This window comes from Ostrea edulis, chromosome 2 (genome assembly GCF_947568905.1).
Source record: "Ostrea edulis chromosome 2, xbOstEdul1.1, whole genome shotgun sequence".
NCBI lineage: Eukaryota > Metazoa > Mollusca > Bivalvia > Ostreida > Ostreidae > Ostrea > Ostrea edulis.
Window position 1 is genome coordinate 48,224,939 of NC_079165.1, and position 24,207 is coordinate 48,249,145.

The 24,207-nt window shown below is 35.0% G+C and overlaps 1 protein-coding gene across 4 annotated transcripts in view; it reads right to left on the minus strand.

The window, feature by feature from the left end:
• LOC130051760 (uncharacterized) overlaps positions 1–24,207 on the minus strand; it is a 92,214-nt gene that overhangs the window by 25,290 nt on the left and 42,717 nt on the right. For all 4 annotated transcript variants that reach the window (XM_056154353.1, XM_056154352.1, XM_056154354.1 and 1 more), the window contains 14 exons: positions 23,019–23,132; positions 20,143–20,330; positions 15,992–17,188; positions 15,530–15,643; positions 15,340–15,413; positions 14,901–15,046; positions 11,920–12,026; positions 11,610–11,750; positions 11,345–11,503; positions 7,083–7,203; positions 2,114–2,192; positions 1,185–2,010; positions 198–1,040; positions 12–78 (listed from right to left, as the gene is read on the minus strand). In XM_056154353.1, coding sequence (XP_056010328.1) covers positions 12–78; positions 198–1,040; positions 1,185–2,010; positions 2,114–2,192; positions 7,083–7,203; positions 11,345–11,503; positions 11,610–11,750; positions 11,920–12,026; positions 14,901–15,046; positions 15,340–15,413; positions 15,530–15,643; positions 15,992–17,188; positions 20,143–20,330; positions 23,019–23,132 — 4,176 coding nt within the window. The remainder of the gene's footprint in view (positions 1–11; positions 79–197; positions 1,041–1,184; positions 2,011–2,113; positions 2,193–7,082; positions 7,204–11,344; positions 11,504–11,609; positions 11,751–11,919; positions 12,027–14,900; positions 15,047–15,339; positions 15,414–15,529; positions 15,644–15,991; positions 17,189–20,142; positions 20,331–23,018; positions 23,133–24,207) is intronic.

Sequence of the window (24,207 nt, forward strand, 5' to 3'; positions counted from 1 at the left end):
TTGAATTTTACCTGGAGTAATTTCAATGTTGCTTTTGGAACCTGGCACAATGCTTGAATCATTGGATGATACTACAGCCTAAAAATTTTCATACAATTTTATATTAACATTAACATTTTCTTAGATGGTCTTAATATCTATAAGAAAATGAATAAATGCAAACTTTTTCAACCGTCTTACCAAGTAAATATTCTTACCATTTCAGAATCCATCTTCTCAGTAAATGCTTCACCAACATTAATTTCTCTTTTCACACAACTGGCACCTGGATATACCCCCTCATGAGAATCAATCTTTTCCTTATTAATGGAAACAGACTCATCACAAGATAATGGCTGTTCACTAGCTTCACATTTTGTGGACAGGTCTTGGTGAACCTCAGACAGCGGACTCTGCAGAGGCTGAGAATGATTCCCAAATTCCACTTTTCTACAGCCAATTTCTTCACTTACAGTGAATGGTATGGCTGAGGTTTTCACTAAAGATGTGGAATTAAGTCCATCATTTAAGGATGACACAGAAATATTATTTACATTCTGATCTTCAGTTTGATCTCCTTGGGTCAAAGGCACTGATGCTTCATGATCCATGGCTAAGTCTTTCTTCAGTTGCTGTCTTTCTGATGTCATATCAATTTGTAAACTTTCAGGCATATCACTCACTACTTTCTCACTATTGTCTGTGCATAACAAATTTTCCTGGGCTTCTTTTGAGGACAAACCCGTTTCAGTTGATGATGGTGTACATGTGTCAGATTCTTTTCCCCCGACTTCACCACCAGGTTTCTCTGTAGACGCCACAGAAATCATGCTTTCGTCAGTGCCTTGTTCAGATCGGCTTCTTTCTATAGCCTCTGCTATCATCTGCATATCTTCTTCTGAAAGTTCAGAACAGCCCTCTGGTAAAACAATGTAGGTTTCATTGGTAAGATTCCCTTCAGGAATTTCTTCATTAATAGGCTCCAGACTAACATCTTGACCTTGTGAAAGTTTATCCTCCACACTTTCCATTGAAACATCTGCTTCATTAAAATCTGTTACCTGAAAATTAGTTATTATCATGTTACCTGAGAATTACAGTTATTATCATCTGTTACCTGAGAATTAGTTATTATCATCTGTTACCTGAGAATTACAGTTATTATCATCTGTTACCTGAGAATTACAGTTATTATCATCTGTTACCTGAGAATTACAGTTATTATCAATGAGTGGCTTTGCAGTGGTCACTTCTTTGTTCATGATCAATTGTTTTTGCAAGGACATAGTAGGTATCGGAGAGAATGTTCTCTCCTCTGAATTTGCTCTGGAGTTGGAGTTGGAGTTTCCAGCACTCTGATGTCCTTCAGATCTAAAGGATGGTGAGAATCGAACAGGTGGTGGGGATAACAGATAATCTGCAGACCTTGAACGCTCCCTTCGAGGAAATTTCAAAGCCTTATCACTCTTTCCTCCGGCAGCTAAATTTAATCTATCTGCAATTTTGATCAGAGTTCCAAAGTCTTCTTTGTTTTCTTTGCATGGTTTAGCCAACTGTTGGAATTTTCCAGGATCCTTTAAATTTAGAAGTTTTAAAGTATTTGGTGAAAGAACATCAAGATTAACACTTGCATCACTTTTCTTCCTCTTCTTCACCACTGGCCACGATGAACTCAAAGATTCATTTCCGATGTGAAAAGACCTAACACTCTGACTAGAATTCAGAGAGCTATTCAGTATTTTGCAGTCACCAGAGGTATCAAAACTCTTATTAGAGAGCCCTGATTCACTACTGTGATGACTTATCTCTAGACTGTCTCTTCTTGACCTGGTCTGTGGGAAAAGATTAATTCCTGGGATGTTAATTTGAGACAGAGGCACATAATCTGGATGAGTTTCATCGTGTATAATGGTGGTGTCCTTGATCACCATGGACACACTTTTGGGACTGTCTGGCTTCACTTCCACAATCCGACAGGTGTAAACACATCGCTTTCTCATATCTTGTGTGCTCCAAAATACTCGAGTACAACTGCAAAATGTCACAAGTGTATATATGTTTGGTATGTACACTTAAACATTACAACTGCTAAAAGACATTTTCAAAACAATTCAAATTCAGTTTTCCTTTATACCTGAATTCAAATGGCAAAAGTAGATCTTTAGTGTCTGAGTTTGGTGTCAGTCTTCCTAATTCTTCTATAGTACAAGATCCTGGAAAATAAAAATTAAATGCCAAGACATGCAAATGTAAATTTTAATGCCTCCGAGATAGAAGATTGGAAGCATGCTTTATTTTTCTACAACCTTTGTCATAAACATGAAACTACTGTTGATTTCTTAAAATATGTGACAAATTTTTCATTGTGTATTTCAACCAGGAGCACCACATGCAAAATAAAGATACTCACATTTATTAATAAATAGCCCAGGGGCTAGTGGCAGCAATAAACCCTATGGGTCAAGACTATCAGTTATTAGCACATAGATAAATAATTCAACAAAAAGCCCAAAAATAGAGTTGATACATGCAAGTTGGAAAAGAAAATGCAAACAGTGGTGAGTTCATATCTTTTGTTATCTACCAAATAGTCATGAAAGGAGAAGGTACGCTTAGCATATGAATTTGGCCTAGTAAAATCAAGAAAAATAAAGTAGAAGATGACATACTTTTACCTAGCAAAGTCATTTGGGGGCAACACCCTCTCTTCAAATATAGAAACAAAATGGCGCCAAAACGTCACATAGTAGAATAATATGCTCCTGAATTTACATGGATAGCTATTTCTTAGCCAAAACTTCATAATTTTACTTACATTTGTTAAGATTATGACATGAGCACATTGAAGGCGATGGATGACATTTGCGTGTGATAAACGAAATACTTCGATTAATAATAAAAAGGGTCTTTCATCAATCGCCTTCCCTGTGCTCATGGCGAAATTATAAAATCTTACATTTCCGGAAAAAATTACGCATCACACACATTTGATACTAAGATTACATATATGCGCACGCCAAATCATAAATTAAGGCATGTGTTACCTTTTTGTGTAGTACAGATATGATATAAAGAAATATAATAACATTTCTATTAATTTATGTGATCATTATACATGTAATTAGGATTTTCAATTTCATTCGATGTTTTTTATCTAAAACGATAGAGATATAGTCGACTGTAATATTATCGCTTGTTACATGAACTACACTCATTTGAAATTGTTTGTAATACGACAAGGATAATAATTCTCGACCAACAAAATTTATATTGATATCAATAGCATGTAAAAGGTCTTCTAGATAAGTAACTAAGTGGGTGAACAGTCTCAATGACATATACAGTGTGAGGAATGGCAGTTCAATCGATTGCGGTCCTGGACAGGCTGGGATGAACCGGGTAAAGGTCTAAAAGGACTGAATTGGAACCAATAGAAATCGATCATATTTCAATAGATAATCTTAAAATTAAGTTTGATAAATTAGTACGAACAGCATTGTTTTGGTGTATTCCCATATTAATGTTTACATGCTCCACATGAACGTTTACATGTGGCCTTTACGTTACGGAAGGGGATATATACTGGGGAAAGGCATACAAATATTGTACTGTAATAAAATCAATAAAAACAATCCCTATCTTTCATACTTTATATAGACATTTTAAAATATTCAAAATTGTAATATAGCATACATCATACATGTACATGTATGCAACTAATATTCTACATAGGCCTAATAAAATTGATACTTTCCTAATAAGATTTAACAAATACGTATAAAGTTAAAGATTGCTTTTCCATATGATTTATATTTACATGTATAAATGCAGTCATTGTTTTGTATTCAAATCAATTTTATCTCATCTTATTAGTTTTACTAACAAGGGGTGTTATATTGTACCAAAACTAATAGAAACTATTATCAACAGTCGCAAGATGGTAACTAAATCGCTGTAAAATTGTAAAAATGACGTCACAAATGTGGCTAGATTGTGATTTGAATCGCAGCCAAGTTGTTTTTACGTCACAATGCACTGTGCTTTAGGCACTATTTACATTTTCGGCTGAGAGTGCTAAAAAGTCAGCTGAAATGTATTTTCCAAAACAAAAAAAAAGTGTACACACTATATTCATTGCACACACTATTCATCCACATAAGTATTAATTCATCATATATCATTAAAATAGAAACTGTCAAAACATGGACAGAAATCAATTTCGTCTTAGCTCTTAATATTAATAGAAAAGCCCATTGAAAAGAAAACCCAACCCGTAGAAAGGATAAAGGAATAAATCAATTTCAGGAAAAACAACTATAATGATAACAACTTAGTAAAGTTTAGTCCAATTTCACACTGATGTTATACAAGAGGATGGCAGGTCCGGTTAACCCATCACATAGGAAATTAGAAATAATAATTCATAAATGATTAAGAGAAAAAAGGGTTTTAACCATCCGAAACCTTCATCTTAAAGCTTTTAAGGTAAGGGAGAAATATTTTTACATGTCATACCACTAGTATATATAGTGCTCGGATTTCTGCGATGCTTGTGCGGAATTCCCCGACTTTAAGCCTACCTTTTATTTCGCTGCGCATGGCGAATTTCAGCGTTATCAACCATAACAAAACTATATTTTAGGCTCGAAAATCTTCGCTTTCAAAATATGTCTGTCAAAATTTTCTTATTACTTACTTTTCATTGTAGGAACAAATGATTAAAACGGAAATGAGTTTTGTCGGATTTACCAGAACGTACTCTATTGTGTTTTAGAGATGAATATCGTTTCCATTCTTTTTAAAATTTCTTATTCAAAAAGCTATATAAATAGGCCTATATACACTGTAGTTAAAAAAAACTCGTTTTAAATGTTCTAATATTTAAAATGATTTACATTTATATTTTTGACTACAGAGACCATAAAAACTATTAAGCACCTTATCTATGTACACTGCGTTGATGAAAATTTTAACAATGATAAAACATATTAGTAATTATAATAATAATGCTTTATGAAGAGAAGGTAGCCCTATCAATACAAGGCATTATTCTTCCCCGGGGCCTTCTGAAATACAAACAATATAGGCCTACACATAACGATACGTACAACCAAAGATAAACATATAAAGATAGATTCCGTGATTATATGTATTACAAAATTGTATTTACGACAAGTATGGATGATGCCATATTCATGGTATAGAATAGGTACATGTACATGTAATACACGAGGGGGGTAAAAGATGGTGGGGGGTGGTAACGAAATGCATCCATATATTTTCAAATACATACACATGTATACAGAACGTGTATTTAAAAATAACGCCAGCTAATTATAAATGTTTCCATATTTCTTCTAAAAACAGAGACAGTCTGATTAAAATCAAACCTCTCACTTCGCTCGATAAATGGACAGTCGCTGCGTGGGAGCGACTGCCCATATATTGAGCGAAGTGAGAGGTTTGATTTTAATCAGACTGAGTAAGAGACGGTGATAATTCTATATCTAACGGTACCTCATTAGATACATCTACGCCCGAGTATTGAAGAACGTTTTAGAAACAAAATTGTTCGATGTTTTGGTAAACAAAGATTATAATTTAATTCGGGACGCATGGAATAGGAATCATGAGTTTGGGAGAAAAAAGCAAAGCTCATACCATTAAAAGTTTTTTACAATAGAATACACATAATTACTTCACATTAACCATCTTTAGTCTAACTTTTCAAACAAGGATGTCGATGGCTATGGTCATGATTGATTTAAATACACGTTATTTTTAGATAGTTTTTGATTATGATATTTCTATAATGTTACTGAAAAGAATTTTTGTATGTGTGTATCAACAAATTCTTAAAAATCATCCAAAGGATTTTAATCAACAAAGTATATTAAACTATTTTTTCTGTATAAGAATTGAGAAAATGTCATTAGACACGGATAGAAGACGCAACGTTAAATCTTGCACTCGCAAAACATGACAACTTTTCTACTTCATATCACAATTCAAATACACGTTAATTGTAAATAGTTGAATATGATATTTGTATGTCATTGAAAAGAATTTTGTTTGTGTGTGTTAATAACTTTTTAAAAATTATCCAAAGCAATTTAATTAACAATGTATATTGAACTATTTTTTCTGAATAAGAATTGAGAAAACGTCATCAGACACAGGTTAAAGACGCAACGTTAAATCTTGCACTCGCAAAACATGCCAACTTTGCTACTTCATATCACAAAATATATACGTAATACATGGATATAATTACTATATATAGAAAGTACACACCCTATATAGTATTAGGGCATAAAATTACCAACATCTGAAAATAGGCTAAAATTGACCCTTAGTGTACCTTCTCCTTTACAATTCACTAGTATGCATTTAGTTTTTCTTATAAATGTGTGGTTGTAGAGAAGAAAAATTTAAAAATTGTTCAATTTTTGGCAGTTTTTAACCTGCCCCTAAGGTATCAGGGGTGGAATAGTAGTTAGAAGTTATGAATGTTCAATTGTTAATGCACAATGGAACATTTTTAACTTCTTGATAAGTACAATTCCAATATGTTTTGAATATGGCGTGAAGCATCTTTGGAACAAGGGGGACATAATTTGTAAATTTCTTGACTCCTGCACTCCTTGGGCCTTAGGGGTGTGGTAAAAAGCTGTCAAAAATTGACAAATTTTCTAAAATCTTCTCTACAATTTCACATGTGTAAGAAAAACTGAATTCATAGTTACATAGAGCAGGAAAGCCTCTACCAAAGTTTTAAATTTCATGATCCTCACAGTAGAGGTTTTGACTCCAGGGCAGGACTAAATTTGGGATATATTGTTTATGTGTAAAACTTAAAAATAGCATTGTTTTTTAAAACGTATCAGTGATTATACTAAACTGAAACTAAATGGATATTTAGAAGGCGATAGCCCTTTACCAAAATGTAAATTTCGTAATCCAAGATGTAGGGACTTTGGTACCATGGTGGGGCCACAACAATGGACACAGATCAATAGTAAATAGGTCATTTAAGTGACTCAGGTGACCTAAAAGATTGCCACTTTGTTTCCTATAACAGCATGCACAAAGTGAATACATACCAATAATAACACTAATAGTGGATGGATCAAGGCCTTTAGACCAGGTCTTTTTGTTGAATTTGAGATCTTCCATGGACACACATACTCTTCTGTTGACTGCAAATTTCTCTTTAGCTACCAACTTAAACATACAATGCTGATTAGCTATATGAAACTGCTGACTTAATGGCAAACTTTATTTTTGAGATTTTTTTTTTTTTTTTTTTTTTACATGTACGAGTCCTGAAAAATAGATTTCCTTCTAAAATAATATACCATAACCTCCACAGTGTTTCTGCAATTTGACATCACAATAAACCTGAGCACCATCTATCACTAGCACCTTATTACAGACATAAAATATCAGCATCAAAAGACAATGGTGTGTTGAATGTTGCACACTAACAACTTTTTGCTCAGTATCATATCAGCTATAGAAAATCCTTGGTCATAACAAGCAATTCCTATTCCCAAGTACAGTTTAAAGTATTCAACATAATTGTAACTCCATACTGCACATCATGAGTTCAAAGTAGAAAAATGGTATTTATTTCCACATAATATAGTTTAATTACCATGCAATTTCCACACCTAAAACACTTGCTTCCTAAAAAATTGCATTTATGCACATGTACCGGAAGGAAATGAAAATCTCATATACAGGTGACTCTCGATAACTCAAAGTTCAAGGGACCTTGATAAAACTTAGAGAAATCAAGAGATCTAAATTCGGAAATTGAAGGTCCGCCGGTATGGTTCAGATTTTACAGTAACCGGAAATGTTTACCAACAAGATCATATGATATCGTTTTGACATGTTTTCCTTCATATTCGCCAGGTAGTGAATTTGATATAAAAAAAACCAACCTTATTTTGCATTAATAATAACATTTCAAAGTTTATGTATTTATTTGTTCTTTAATCATACTTAGATAGGCATACAAAAACCAAGTTCCGATGAAGCTTTACTATCGCAAACTAAACAGAGCACAATGTTATGTCGCTTTACCCAAAGCAAAATTTCTAACGAATGAGTAAAACAATGTTTTAGAGCAACTTTACACAAAGAAAAAAACTCAAGAAATTTAACGGTCTGTAGATCTCTAAATTATGTATAAAACTTACTCTCTCGTTGTCACATCAAAACAAATTATAGATTTTATTCATAGTATTATGATTATATATAATTTTAATCATCACAACACCAAATCCCAGTGCAAGGTGTAAACTGGCCAATTATATACTCAAGTGTGTCACCTCCACAAAGAAGCAAAGGTGATGTTTCAATTATGTAAACACCTAATTACCAGTCACACTAGCCTCCAGAGTTCAACAAAATCCAGGTATTTTCCAAGCGGAAAATATTAAATGCTTAGGTAATGGTGGGTATATGCTACCACCACTTCTCGACATCAAGAGTGAAGAACAATGAAATGTTTTATGGGACCTAACTTCACTTCGAGAGATTGATAGTAAATTTGCTTTGTTATATATAGAGAAAAATCAGGACCATGATTTCACTTCGAGAGATCAAAGTTCGAGCCATCGAGTCACCTGTATGTGTTAAAGTACTTTGCACTCATCGTCGGAAACCCACTGTTGATTACACTTCATTCCTCTCTCCATCATCCAATGGTCTATTCATTCCTACCTGCTCGATCTCATATGAATAATTAATGAGGCAATTTGATTGGGCGCTCATCGTACACCCTGAGCGAATTTGTCCAATCAACAAGACGCTTTCAGCCCAATTTCAGTATACAACTGTTGTGATAGCAAAGTTAAGTTAATGCTACCTTTAAAACCAGAAGAGTACCGTTACTATAATGATTACTTTGATTGGACGATATTTTTAAATGTTTATTCATGAGAACGAGTGTGTAGGAATGAATGGACCCACGGGTGATGGAGAGAAGAACAAAGCGTAATCAACTGTGGGTTTCCGAGGATGCTTTGTACTATATTTGCATTAACTGACCTGTGTATACACACATCTATTTCACTGTATAGTGTGCCTCTTCAAACATCAGAAAATCCACACATTTTTTAACAAGAGGCCCATGTGCCACATCGCTCACCTGAGTCACCTTGGCCAATATCTGAAGATTTTCACTACATATATGTATTCGTATGAAACATTGATCCCCTATTGTGGCCCCAACCTACTCCTGGGGGCCATGATTTTTACAAACTTGAATCTGCACTATGTCAGGAAGCTTTCATGTAAATGTAAACTTCTTTAGCCTAATAGTTCTTGAGAAGATGTTCTCTATATATTAGTATGTAAAACTTTGATCCCTTATTGTGGCCCCATCCTACCCCCGGGGGGCACAATTTTAACAAACTTGAATTTGCACTATGTCAGGAAGCTTTCATGTAAATATCTATTTTCTTAGCCCAGTGGCTCTTGAGAAGAATATTTTCAAAGATTTTCCCAATATATTTGCATGTAAAACTTTTATTCCCTATTGTTGGGGCATCCTACCCACGGGGGCCATGATTTTAACTTGACCCTGCAATATGTCAGGAATTTTTTTTATGTAAATTTGTATTTTCCTGTCCCACTGGTTCTTGTTGAGATTTTAAAAGATTTTCCCTTTATATCTGCATGTATATCTTTGATTCCCTATTGTTGCCTCATTCTACCCCAGGGGGTCATGATTTGAACAAACTTATATCTGTACTATGTCAGGAAGCTTTCATGTAAATTTGTACTTTCCTAGCCCAGTGGTTCTTGAGAAGATTTTCAAATGACCCTCCCCCCTTATTTTTGTGATTATTTCCCCCTTGAAGGGGGCATGACCCTTAATTTGAACAAACTTGAAAACCCTTTACCCAAGGATGCTTTTGGCCAAGTTTGGTTTAAATTGGCCCATTGGGTTCTGGAGAAGAAGTCGAAAATGTGATAAGTTTACAGACACTTGAACGGAAGACGGACAACAGACGAACAGAAAGGCTCACTTGAGCTTTCAGCTCAGGTAAGCTAAAAAAAAACTACTGGTAGTTTTGAAACCGCAGAACAGGAACAAGTGGGGTTTTTTCTGGGAATAAAATAAAAATAAATTTTACTTGGGGGGATATAATATTTTGACCCAGGGGCTAAGTTTTGACCCGGTTGGGGTGAGGGGAAATAAACATATATTCTATTTTGGCCCTATGTCTCTATTGGTACTAGGTCAAGGTCAAGGTTACTGGAGATACTAATCTGTAGGCCACAACATCCTTTTATCGTTTGTGAAAATTCCATGTCTCCATCAGTCCTGGTTCTTAATTAATACAAGTTTTTATGATCAAGGTCAAAGGTCACTGGCGTTATTGGACTTTGATCCTAGTTTGTATCCTCTTATCATTTCTGTAGATCCAATGTCTTTATTAATTCCAGTTCTAAAGTTCTAGTTTTTGTGTTCAAGGTCAGAGGTCAAAGTCACTTAACCATATTAATTTGTAGATCCCATCATCCTTTTTCAAGATCACATGTCTCTATCAGACCTGGTTCTGAAGTAATAATGGTTTTATGATCCAAGGTCAGCGGTCAAGGTCACTGGAGTCATTTGCCTTTCATATTAGTTTGTAGGTCCTATTATCTTCTTATCATTTCTGAAGGTCTCATTGTCACTACTAGTTCTGGTTCTAAAGTTATACCAGTTTTTATGCTCACAGTCAAAGGTCAAGGTCACTGGTGTCCGCTCTTGATACTAGTTTGTAGACCCTGTCATTCTCTTCTCATTTTCGAAGACCCAAGGACTCTATCATATTTGTCAAGTTATATCTGATGAATTTTGGAATTCATCCCACCCACCCCCTTTCCCCCCATAGAGTTGTATGTTAGACTCCAGCCCCCAAATGTACCCTAACCCCCTAAAACATTTCTGCACAACTAGAAACATTGACCTATCATATCCTTGAATATCAAATACTTTCATCAACGGGTTACAGAGAACGGCTGGGAATATTTTTGGTGCGAGAAAGAAGAAAGAATAATCAGAATCATTAGGACAGACCAAAAGGAATAAGTCTCCAAACTTAAAAATACCAGCATTTTATAAACCTTGACAACGTTTATTCTAAACATACATAATTATTTATAGAAGATGTGAATCTTTTCAGAATCAAATATTTTTAATTGTACCCAATGAATAAAAATCTTACAAAAGATATAATTCAATCAATCAAGTTTAATTAATTAAAGATTTTGCATAAACCTACAACATCACATGAAGGTGGAGTTACTTTTAAAACAGTTTCCATGAGTTTATAATGAAATTGTACCCATGTATACATACCTCTCCATCTACCTTCTCTCTGTGTTGGGGACAGAAGACTTTTTTGTCTTCCTGAAAAAGGCAGTGTTCTTGTCGGGCACACATGAAGTGGTAGTTGGCAGGACAGCCTCTGGTACAACAGCCTACTGTAGCTCCAGCCCGCTGGCAGCAGTCACAACGCTGAATAGAATCAATTACAACATACAGTTGACAAAGTTAACATGTCAATAAAAAGTGATAACTTCCAGAATGTGAACACAATTGATTGCATATAATCAACACTTACCATGACTCTTCCTCTGGACAAGGCAGTCTGCACATTCTGGAGGGTGCCATCATGCTCTTCCTCATACACCTCTGCCGACCACAAGGCACAGTTCACATGTACCCAGTCATCCTGACCGACATACAGCAGACGACCTGCATCCTGTCACAAAAAACATACAATCAAACTGTCAACCTGCACACAATGTTCAATATTCAAAATGCAATTCCTTCATTTCAAAATGATTGGAATCAAAGAATTACCAAGTTTTATGGAAATTATATACATTGCAAATTTCAGTGGAAATAATCTAAATTGTTCTTGATCTTACGTTTGGATCAGAATCTCCATAGTGCCAGCACAGAATACATCGTCTGATATCTTCACCCGAATCCTCTATATCACAGGACAAGACTTTTTCTGCATCTTCATCAACAGCTAAAAAATCAATTCACATATCCAATAACGAGAAAATACATAATTAACAAGAGGCCCACAGGCTTTATTGGTCACCCGAGTTAAAAGTACCACTAGTTCCCAAGGTCATGAAATCTAGGCCTTATTGGTCACCCGAGTTAAAAGCATCATTAGTTCCTAAGGCTATGAAATCAAGAAAAAATTTGTTTTGCATGTCTATGCTAAATTCTAATATTTAGCAGCAGTGTTCATAAAACTCAAATACCCTCGAAAGTGCCCATACTGAGGAAAGATTACATTGATATAATAGATATGTTATATTTACACTATATGGCTAATTTGGTCAGAACCATGGGGTTGCAAAATTCACAAATTCTGCTTTTCCTTTTTTGATACAGTATCAGCAGAATAAAAGAAGTCTTTCAAATGATAAAGCCATTTAATCAAAATGACCAGTTTGTGCCTACTCTGGTATCAAAACCTCTACCACCAGGATCATGAATTTTACAATTCTGGTAGAAGCTATCCTGCTCTACATGACTATGCATTTAGTTTTTCTTACAAATGTGCAGTTGCAGAATTTACAATTTACACCCCCCCCCCCCTCCTAAAGATGCTCAATACCAAATTTAAAAAGAATTGGAAGGGTAGTTACCATGTAGAAGTTAAAAATATTCAATTGTTAACTCACGATAGATGCAGACAACAGGTCTACAGGAGTTTTCCTGGCTATTCAATTGTTAACTCACAATAGATGCAGACAATAGGTCGACAGGAGTTTTCCTGGTTTATTTTTGGGTCCAGTTACCGGGCCCATTCCCAATCCAAAAATCACCAATATTTTCCCAATTTAAATCGTTTTCCCCAAATTCCATACAAAGGATGGTCAAAAAGAATAGACAATACTAGTGAAAGTGAAAAGGCATACATGTTGAAATTCCTGCCTTCCTGTGTTGTCATTCATCATCAAGTGATGATGTAATGATTGATTGTATATTGTTTAACGTCTCTTTCAAGAATTTCTCACTCAAGACTGGTGAAGGGCTTCAAATTTAGACCCTTTGCTCGGCGCTTACAGCCATTGAGCAGTGTGGGTTCTTTAGCGTGCCACACCTACTGCGACACGGGACATCCCTCTTTTAAAGTAATCTCTGAGGACCCGTGACATTCACACCTGATGCCGAGCGTTTGACGATGGAACTGTCACTACCCGTTTTAACGACTTAAATCTGTCACGGCCGGGATTCGAAATGTAATGATAGTGCAGATGATTCAATGCTGACTCGAAAGAAATTCACATTTCTGTTTGAAGTGAAAGTTGCTACTGTGCAAGTATACATATAATTGTACATTTAAGTTCATGTGTGGCTACAAACTGTTTTGTGAATACCATATTACAAATATGTCCATGTAACTCCAATCTTACAGGGTTTGACACTAAGGCACATCCGACCGACCGAGTCTACTAAATGATAGGTCCGGTCGGGTAAAATGTTGATTTACTAGTCCGCCTGGTCGTGTTGAAAAAATAAACAAGAAACTTTACTTTAAACCATAAGATATTTTATTCTTAACTAAAATAATAACTGATAATCGCTGTCGGAAGTGATGTTTTACGACATTTACTCGATGTTAATGTGTGTAAAGTTATGTTTCGGATAAATAGATATAAACTGAATTTATTTTCATTTGAAAAAACAGTTTATTTTAATTGAATATAAGAAAGTGTCTATCAAATTACATGTAATAAATTACGTCACAAACAGCCATTTTTCGGTGTTGACACATGTGCGGGAATGTCTCTTTTTTCAAATACGACTTCTCAAGGAAAGATGCCCCAAGAGATTCAGAAAAAAATGAATAGGTTGGGAAGAAACAAAGCAGGGCTTATGAAATAGAAATTTAAAAAAAAAAAGCGGTTGAGGTCATTTAATTTAACAAATGGGCTAAAGAATTTCTGTGCCGGGTAGAATTTAAAGAACAGAAAATGCGTTTGAAAATAAAAGCATGAAATTGAATGGCGAGACTAAAGATTTTTTTGAGACAATTAAGTACGTTTTAGGTCAAACTTAGCATTTGTCATTTGAATTAAGTATTTAAATATGGAGAAACCATCAGAGGTTTTTTCTGGAAAGTTGGTCAGGGCTAGTGGGTGTAAGGTCAGGTCTAGTAAAAATCATTTGAAGTAGCCCGACTGGTCTAGTGCTCAAAAAAGTAAATGTCAAACCCTGTCTTAAGCCACACATAATTCCTACATCTACATTAGGGTCTAGAAATTTAGTAAATATGTGTTCTGCATTCCAAGTACAATCTGTTTAAAACTTCATTTGAAACTATATGTATCAATTAGAGCTTCTGAATGCTGATAACATTTGCAAAATTTTCACTTTTCTCTATTCACAGATGATGAGGTGTTATACATGTAACTAACAGATGATGAGGCGTTATAACTAACAGATGATGAGGCGTTATAACTAACAGATGATGAGGCGTTATAACTAACAGATGATGAGGCGTTATAACTAACAGATGATGAGGCATTATAACAGATGATGAGGCGTTATAACTAACAGATGATGAGGCGTTATAACTAACAGATGATGAGGCGTTATAACAGATGATGTGGCGTTATAACTAACAGATGATGAGGCGTTATAACTAACAGAGGCGTTATAACTAACAGATGATGAGGCGTTATAACTAACAGAGGCGTTATAACTAACAGATGATGAGGCATTATAACTAACAGATGATGAGGCGTTTTAACTAAAGCACACATATTCCTTAAAAAGAAAGAAATCTAAAGACAATTTACATGATTTACAAGGCGACTGACTATGCATCTACAGATTTGCATTTTGAAATTAGAACTTTGAAGGCACTTGCAATACTTACGAAGTGGTACAATTTTCTTGATGGGAGTGTTCCCTACTCTTTTGAATGGTGACGGTTGTGGGGACTTGTGAAGTTCTTCCCTCTCTAACCATTGGGCATATGTGTGGTCCTCAAAGGGAGGCAACACTGCATCTGGTAACATTCTTCTGTTAACAAGTAATTAAACAATGATTTACTGATATCTCACACTGCATCTGGTCACATTCTTCTGTTAACAAGTAGTTAACAAGTAATTAAACAATGATATACTGATATCCCACACAGATGAATGCAACAGGAAACATTTATGACCATTATAAGTTTTCAGCACTTCAAGATCAAATAATGACTGGACAGAATTATCTATATGCAAAAGTAGATTATATTGAATAGCATTACTTCTTATATATTTTTAATACTTTCATAAACCACTATACTACTAATATGGCATTTTACTTACGATGGAAAATTTTGATTTTTATCCCAGATTTGACAAATCTTAACATTGAACCATGGGAAACATTTTTCCATTTGCTGAAAATGAAAACAGAACTGTGTTTTACTTTATTCTGCTGAGGAATGAAGGGTTTGATTACACATGTATATATATGCATGAGATACAAAGGTTAGACTCTTCTGCTAAGTCCTACCTTTACAAACATGGAGCGCACAGAATTTGTGGCTTTTTTCCTCACCAGTTTAACCTCGTCTGGGTCATTCAATGCTAGGTTAATGATGTGAGCCATGTCCTCACTAAATTCATCCTGTAATCACAAAAGACAGATCTGTATTCATTTTATATTGCTTATGTAAATTTCATATCATGACAGTAATCAAATGATATGATCAAGAATGTCCAATGCATGTACATAAAAATATAACAACTGACTAGTCAGATAGGGCCCCATGATGAATCTGAAAATCAAAAGGGGTCTTCCTCTACCTAATCCAAACATCATGTATAAAATTTATGAAAATCTTCCTCATGAAACTGAAGCTTCTGCATGTACATAGAAAGTGCTGATGGGCGACAAACAGACAGAAATTACTGTAGGAATCCAAGCATTACCTTTAAATCCTCTCAAGCTAATCACACAACCTAGCATACATACCACTGAGGAATACTCTTCATTGATTAGCTTAATTTTCACTGCATTGAAGTCTTTTGGATATGGTCTGATGAATCCTGGTAGGAATCGGTTGTCTGTCTTTCGTACTGATGGAGACTTTTGGGGTGTAATCAAACCTTTCGTTGGAGTGGACAGCAGAAAAGACACACTTTTCTCAACAGTCAAGTCCACCACTTCATCAGATTTATTTATAGTATGTTGCACATTAGTAGGTGTTGCTAGCAAACTTTCCTCTATTTGTTCCCGTTTAATTTCTTTGTCCAGTAAGTTGGTGTTTACGTCTTCTGTTGCTAATTTCGGACAGGTAGCAGAATTGTCAGTATCACAGACATTTGATTGAGATTCCTCTGACTGTTTTTTCAGTTGATTGTCTAGATTACCCGTGATTTCCAAAGACAATTCTCTCTTGGAACCATCTACTTCATCTTTTTCCTCAGCAAGAAGCATAGGTGTGTTAGAGTTATTCTCCATAGTTTCCCCTTTTGGAGCTGCCTCAACATCTCCCAGCCTCTGTGACAGGTCTTCAGAGATCTCAGTCGGAGGTGGAGACACAGCCCCTGGCTCCTGTGAGTATTCAGAGATCTCAGTCGGAGGTGGAGACACAGCCCCTCGCTCCTTCGAGTATTCAGAGATCTCAGTCGGAGGTGGAGACACAGCCCCTGGCTCCTGCGAGTATTCAGAGATCTCAGTCGGAGGTGGAGATACAGCCCCTGACTCCTGCGAGTGTACTTTTGGAGATCCAGCACTAGAGGCAGGAGTGACAATCCCTGAAACACCAGGTGTAGTTACTGCAGATAGTGTCTCTCCATCAGCTATTGAGATTGTATCCCCATCATTTAATATCTCTGTCATTTCAACATCAGATTGATGTTCCTCATTTACAAATGATTTTGTTTCATCCAAGTCCTCATCACCTTCAAACATAATCAAACTGTCATCCTTATCAGCTTGAGATTTCTCATCCTTTTCACTTCCATCCACCAGATCAACTACGCTTGTTCCTTTCCTTGTACTCTTCTCATCAGAATGTTGATCAATTCCGACTGTTTTGCTTTTACTTTTAAGAACTTTTTCCAAAGAGGTCACAAAGTTTTCAAGACTCTTCTCCAACTCCATGGTTGTTTTCAATACATCTCCATATTTCTGCTCATTAAGTTTCTCTTCCAGTTCTTTTGCTTTCTGTAAACAGCATGAAATCAAATTCTTACTAAAGATAAATAATGGCTTCCATGGTGTCAGACTCTTTCAGAATGTTAGCGTTTTCCATATCAAAAAGTTCTAAAAGGGCAAAAATCAGCCCCCCCCCCCCCCCCCAAATCCCAATTTATAACAGTCTTCATGAAAACATTTAAAACTTGCTGGCCAGTAGGATCAGTGAACTGTCTGGCCCGCAGTGAAATTTTATCCCTTTAGATTCTATACATCCCACATTATATTTAATGTGACTTACAAAAAGTCACAAGCAGATTTCTTGATTTTTGATTTTCACTGACACGACCTTAACATTCACTGGCCCCGGTCTTCGGACCACTGAGTGAAGGCTGTTATAATCTCTCTATTGATATTCTGAAATGGACATGTTTTCCACAAAATATGACAGAATGCCATGACGTTACTTACATGTACATTATCTATATACTCATGAAATACAATCTGGCAAGTCATACAAATAAATCTACAATGTTTTTATCTTCTAAGAGACCATTATATTTTAAGGATCTATTAAGTATTTTATTAAATGGTTTTTAAAGCCATCACATTGAAGTTAAGTATCCATATTAATAGAAATGTGGAAAAAATTAATCTGCACATGTGAAGACTCTGGTCCAAATAATTTTAGAATACAGTACATGTTAATTTTATGTTTGAAAGTGTTTACAACCAGATTTTAAGACTTCAGTTTCGAAATACATGTTCCCAAAGGTAACTCTACTTAGCAATGTTTTTTATGCAAGATAAATTGCATCAATTTCTTACAATAATATTAATTGCAATACTTAAACATAAAGTAGTAAAAATGTATGCATATCACATACCCATGTCATGTAGACAGACCAATCATTGTCTACCTAAAGTTGTAAACAGTAGGCAAAGCAGCAACACTAGCTGGTGTCGCTGAATCCCCACTTTTCAATATGGAGTCTGCTCTGACTCTAACCCGCACATGTCACAATGTAAAAGTGAGGATAAGAGTCAGAGGAATCTCGGACTAGTTATCAACTTCATGATTGTTGAGTTGATTTCAATATCCATGATGAGGATGATATCAGAAATCTTCTCCCTTTTCAAATGTATTTACTAATGCATACACAGTTGATTCATTTATTGTGGGTTTGTGTTCGGGCAACAATCGGTTATGAAAAATGGAATCGTTAATCAGAATCTATGAGCCAAAAACAATCAACTGGTGACAATCGTTTCATCACTGATTTGAACACACTTCAATCTGCACTACCTGGGGATGATTGCACATCAATGTGAGTATTCATAACCCTGCTGTAAATTTTTTCAGAAATATTTCCTATATATTCCTATGTAAACCTTTGATCCCCTAAAGTTGCCTCACCCACATACCCCTAGGGACCCAAATTTGAACAAACTTGGGAATGCTTGCATATTAATATGTTTAATCACAGTCTTGTTGTTTTTGGGAAGAAGAATTTTTCAAGATTTATCCTATATATCACCATGTAAAAATTTTATCCCTTAAAGGGACTGATTCACGATTTTCCCCAAAATTTTCTTTTTCACTTTTAATGATCAAAATCTATTGATTGATGTGTTTAAAAGAGTTCACATAAAAATTAAGGTTATACATTATCACAGAAGCTCATTTTAGAAGGTTTATTATTTGTTTTGTAAACAGATATTGCGGTATGTTATTGTTTACGAAATTTTCAAAAGAAATGGATATCGATCTGAATTTATATCTTTCACATTTCAAGCATTTTTGGGGTAAATGTGTCATCTAAAAGTTAAAATTTGTGACAATGCAAAATTAAGATGCTTTATATTACACAATCAATATTTCACATGTTTGTATACATAAAAAGACTCTCGTCTTTGTTTACATAACACAGATTTAAGGCTAAAATATTGCTTTCATTCTTGCATTCAGAAGGTCAAAATTTTGGCTGTCCATATTTAATGAGTTATATTGTTAATGTTTACCATCAGAAATGAAAAATATTTTTATCAAAAATCGTGAACCAGTCCCTTTAATATTGTGGCCCCACACTACCCCTATGTCAGAAAGCATACATATCAATTTCAACTTTTCTGGCCTAGTGGTTCATAAAAAGATTTTTTAATGCCCCTCTCCAATTTTTGCCTTTTCTCCCCTTTGGAGGGCGCATGGCCCTTCATTTAAACAAACTTTAATCCCCTTCACCCAAGGACAATTTGTGCCAAGTTTCATTGAAATTGGCCCAGTGGTTCTTAAGAAGATTTTTAACAGATGCCACAACTTTTTTTTACAAATTCTTGATTATCTCCACTTCAAAAAGGGCATGGCAATTAATTTGAACAAACTTGAATCCTCTTTACCCAAGCATGCTTTGTGACAAGTTTCACTGGAGAAGTCAAAAATGTTAAGTTTACAGACGGAAGGATGGATACTCTGACAGCAGACAAAAAGTGATCAGAATAGCTCACTTGAGCTTTCAGTTCAGCTCATGTGAGCTAAAATTCTTTTTGAGCAATGGCCATTCAGACCACTGTGTCGGGATTGCTTAATCTATGGTGGACATATGAAAAACTATCAAGATGCATGCATTATGAGAACTGAGTTTTCATCATAAAAAATCACAAAAAGCCATGTTCTTAAAATCATCAGTACATCATTTTTGCAAAACTCTGAAATAATTAGCCATAAGCCATTAACAGGGTATAGCATCTAAATAGATACTAGTAAGAAATTATGTCATCCATCACATGTAAACTTTTTGAAAAGCAGATTTTGGCCCATTAGAGGCCAAAGCTCTTATATGAACATATAGTTTGAGAAATTCTACAATACACTTTCATTGAATTGTTTGATTTCTTTCCTTTTAAATCCTACGTATTTAGCATTTGCTAAACAAACTTGTAACACAGCTACATGTGTGTCTGTATAAACATGTAAATTTGTGTACCTTTTCGTCAATGTGTAGCAGGTGCTGAGCACACTTGGCCTGAGTCACTGTGTTGAAGACAGATTTCAGACCATCCAAAAACGAGTCTTTCAAAACCAATTCCCAGTGTCTGAGTCCTTTTGGAGAGCAGATTTTACAGACATAGTGTACATCTTCTGGGAGGAAAGAGACACGTTCATACATATCATCTACAAAACAAAATAATTCAATTTTACTTGTAACAGGCAATTTCATTGGTTCATTTGAGATTATCAACATTCTTTATATTGTATAAACAAAGTTGTAACACTACATGACGTCACAATGCATTTGGCTGTTCTGTTTCCATTTTGTTGCTACTGCGATATTGGTCCGCATCATATAAAATCAAAAATTTTCTTTAGAATTATTCATCAAATAATATGAAACGCAATTTATTACATTAAATTATAAGGAATGAAAGTAATTTTTGCTCATTTAATACAATATAAAGTAAGTTAGGACAATTCACGTTGGTTTGTAATGTGTAAACTGTCCCAACTTACTTAATATCATATAAAATGTGAAAAATTACTTTAATGCCATAAGTAAATGGGTGTAATATTTTAATCATTTAATAACTTTGAAAGTGATGACTTAACAACGATGCTGAATGGATGAAAAATTCATTTGATTTCTTAGTCAAAAAAAATTTTTTTTATGGAGTTCATCTGCACTAAGCATGCGGGACTACTTTTCTCTGAAATGAACCTTCCCCGCAAACTCCCCGTCGAGGCCTCATTATGTCACCTACGAATAGACCTCTCCTATGTGATGCACCACAATATACAGATTTGTATATTGTGAGTCCGCGATTATCACGCAGACAAACTACACTAAAGAAGTAGTTCGCAGTTAAAAGTTTGAAGATATTAATATTAAGAGCATTAATATAAAAGTATGGATTTTATTTTAAACATAAAATGATTAAAAGATCATTAAAAAGTAGGGAGACTCTGTTCAAATTATTGTGTAAAGTAATGAACTTGATGTTTACGTTCTTGTTTTGAAAGTTGTTTACGTTTGACGTAATGTTTTTTCGTCATTCTACAGTGACGTCACAGTATACGTGGCCTAAGAAATCGCTATCCCATAATGCCTGAGTGGAAGAGTTTGGTTTGTGAGCAAACGAACTCTGATGGAAGTTTGCCTTCCCCGTTCTAATATTAGCGCTTTTTATAGAACAGGAATTTCCACACAAGCATTGTAAATGAAATGTATTCATTTTAATTTTTTTTTCACTGCTACCAAAAACAAATGCAAACAAGATATGAATAAAATACAAATTGATTTAAAGAAACAACACACATAGGCCTAATGAATAGTCAACTTGATGACGTATGACACTGACAGGTAGAAGTAGACAGATTATACGAGTTCCCGGTATGTATCGTCTGCTTTACCAGTTCAATAACATGATGGAGCAAGCAGCGACTTTTGATTTTGGAGATATTAATGAAATTGAACTGTGTTATATGGGGCTCAGTAAACGAGGGCGATTTAGATGAAGAGGCGTTCAGATTTTTACTTGTTATTGAAATGGAGCCCAGTCGCATTTGATTCCACCGTTCCTACGACACAACCAGTTTTCAACATCTCCTTCAACACAACACAGCATACATCTAGTCATCACTTGCTCTCTTCCTTTATATCTAATTAAACTTTTAGCCATTGCACCTTTAATTTGGCATATAATCCATTCAATTCTGCACAGTAACTCTACCTCGCCCGAACGCACAGCTAGTTTTGTTGTTGTTTTCATTGTTAGGTATATGCATTCCTACGTGCCATTTCAAAAACGTTCATTCAAGCTTTTTGATGAGAGAAACTATTTGTTTTTCTATTATAAAAACATAATTAAATGATAATAAATAAAACTTATAATTCCTTTTTTGATGCATGAATCAAACGAAAAATTGGACGGAAAACTTTTTCATCAATGTGCTATGCGCATTAATGAAGTTTTCCACCCAACTTTTCGTTTGATACATGTATCAAAAAAAGAAACAAGAGGCCCAAGGGCCACATCGCTCACCTGAGTCACCTTGGCTCATATTTAAAGATTTTCCCTATATATTTGTATGCAAAACTTTTATCCCCCCTTGTGACCCCACCCCTGGGGGGCCATGATTTTAACAGGCCATGATTTTAACAAACTAAAATCTGAAATATGTCAAAAAGCTTTCATGTAAATATCAGCTTTTCTGGCTCAGTGGTTCTTGAGAAGAAGATCTTTAAAGATTTATCCTATATATTAGTATATAAAACTTTGATCCCCTATTGTGGCCCCAGGCATCAAACCCCCGGGGGCCATGATTTGAACTAACTTGAATCTGCACTATGTGAAGAAGCTTTCATGTAAATTTCAGCTTTTCTGGCCCAGTGGTTCTTGAGAAGATTTTTAAATGACCCCACCCTATTTTTGCATTTTTGCGATTGCCTCTCCTTTAAAAGGGACATGGCCCTTCATTTTCAACAAACTTGAAAGCTCTTCACCCTAGGATGCTTTGTGGCTAGTTTGATTGAAATTGGTCCAGCGGTTCTTGAGAAGAAGTCGAAAATGTGAAAAGTTTACGACGACGACGATGACAGACAACGGACAAATTTTTATCAGGAAAGCTCACTTGAGCCTTTGGCTCAGGTGAGCTAAAAAGAAAAGAATCTTAAGTTTCATTTCTTAAAATTTCCAGAGGAAAATTACCTAGTCATGTCCTTGCACATAATAAAATTGACAAAACAGTTAAGAAATTTAAAATAAAATAAAACAGTAGATGTACCACAGCAGTCTCTAAATGTAATACTTCCTTTATCATAGGATGGGAAGTTTCATTTAGATTGTGGACTTATAACTTAAATACCTGAAAGTCCTTCACACTTGGCATGGACCCAGCTCTCGCAAGACACACATTGTACCATCTTGCTATCCCAGTCATCATCTGTGTAACACTTGTGACAAATGGGGCAGTAATTTCCTGTAAATATGATGACACAATAGAAATGGGGCAGTAATTTCCTGTAAGCATGATAACACAATAGAAATGGGGCAGTCATTTCCTGTAAGCGTGATGACACAATAGAAATGGGGCAGTAATTTCCTGTAAATATGATGGCACAATAGAAATGGGGCAGTAATTTCCTGTCAGCGTGATGACACAATAGAAATGGGGCAGTAATTTCCTGTAAGCATGATGACACAATAGACAGGGATGTCCGAATGCAATGTATTTACAATACCATTACCTCTGGCCCTGTGTATTTCCTTCTTTCCCCGTTACAGAAAATATACAGACAGAAATTCAAAATTTAGGATAAGCAAATAATCATCGATTTAAAATAGATAATTTGTAATTACAAAGTATCAATTTGAAATTTATAAAGTATGTACTTGGACTAATTTTTTTTTTTTAAAAAACACTATCGTATGAACACCTGAAAATAATCTTTAGAAACCAATGTTTGTGCACAATTGAACAACTAAAGAAAACTGATACTGGTGATAGTCAAATACAGGACAATTCTGTCTAGAAGACTTGTGCATGTGCACATAACAATATTTGTCCCCAAAAATTTCTGGACACGGATTCAGTAAATATAAATGACAAGAGGCCCACAGGCCTTATCAGTCACTTGGGTATTAGTCATAAGTATCACTAGTCCCAGGGGCTACAAAATCTATTTTTAAAAAATCCTGTTCTGAATATCCAAGACAAATTCCAATATTCAACAAAAGTATTTGTTACTCTTTTACTACATGTATCTTCATATCCTTTAATTACATATATAAAGGCCATTATGATTTTTAGAAGGGTCTTCGGGCAAAAAACAGCTATTGTTTTGCTTCAGTTATATCCCAGTATATGTCAAAGTTACATGTCATTAACTTACGATGATTCGACATAATTCAAACATAATCAAAATTCAGCAAAGATAAACAATAAAAGAAATTTATTTCATTAAAAAAACTAAAAACAAATCTGTCACCAATTGAAAACATGATACGCACGAGCAGAGTAACAGTGGCCTTTGAAAGCGGTTTTTATTTACATA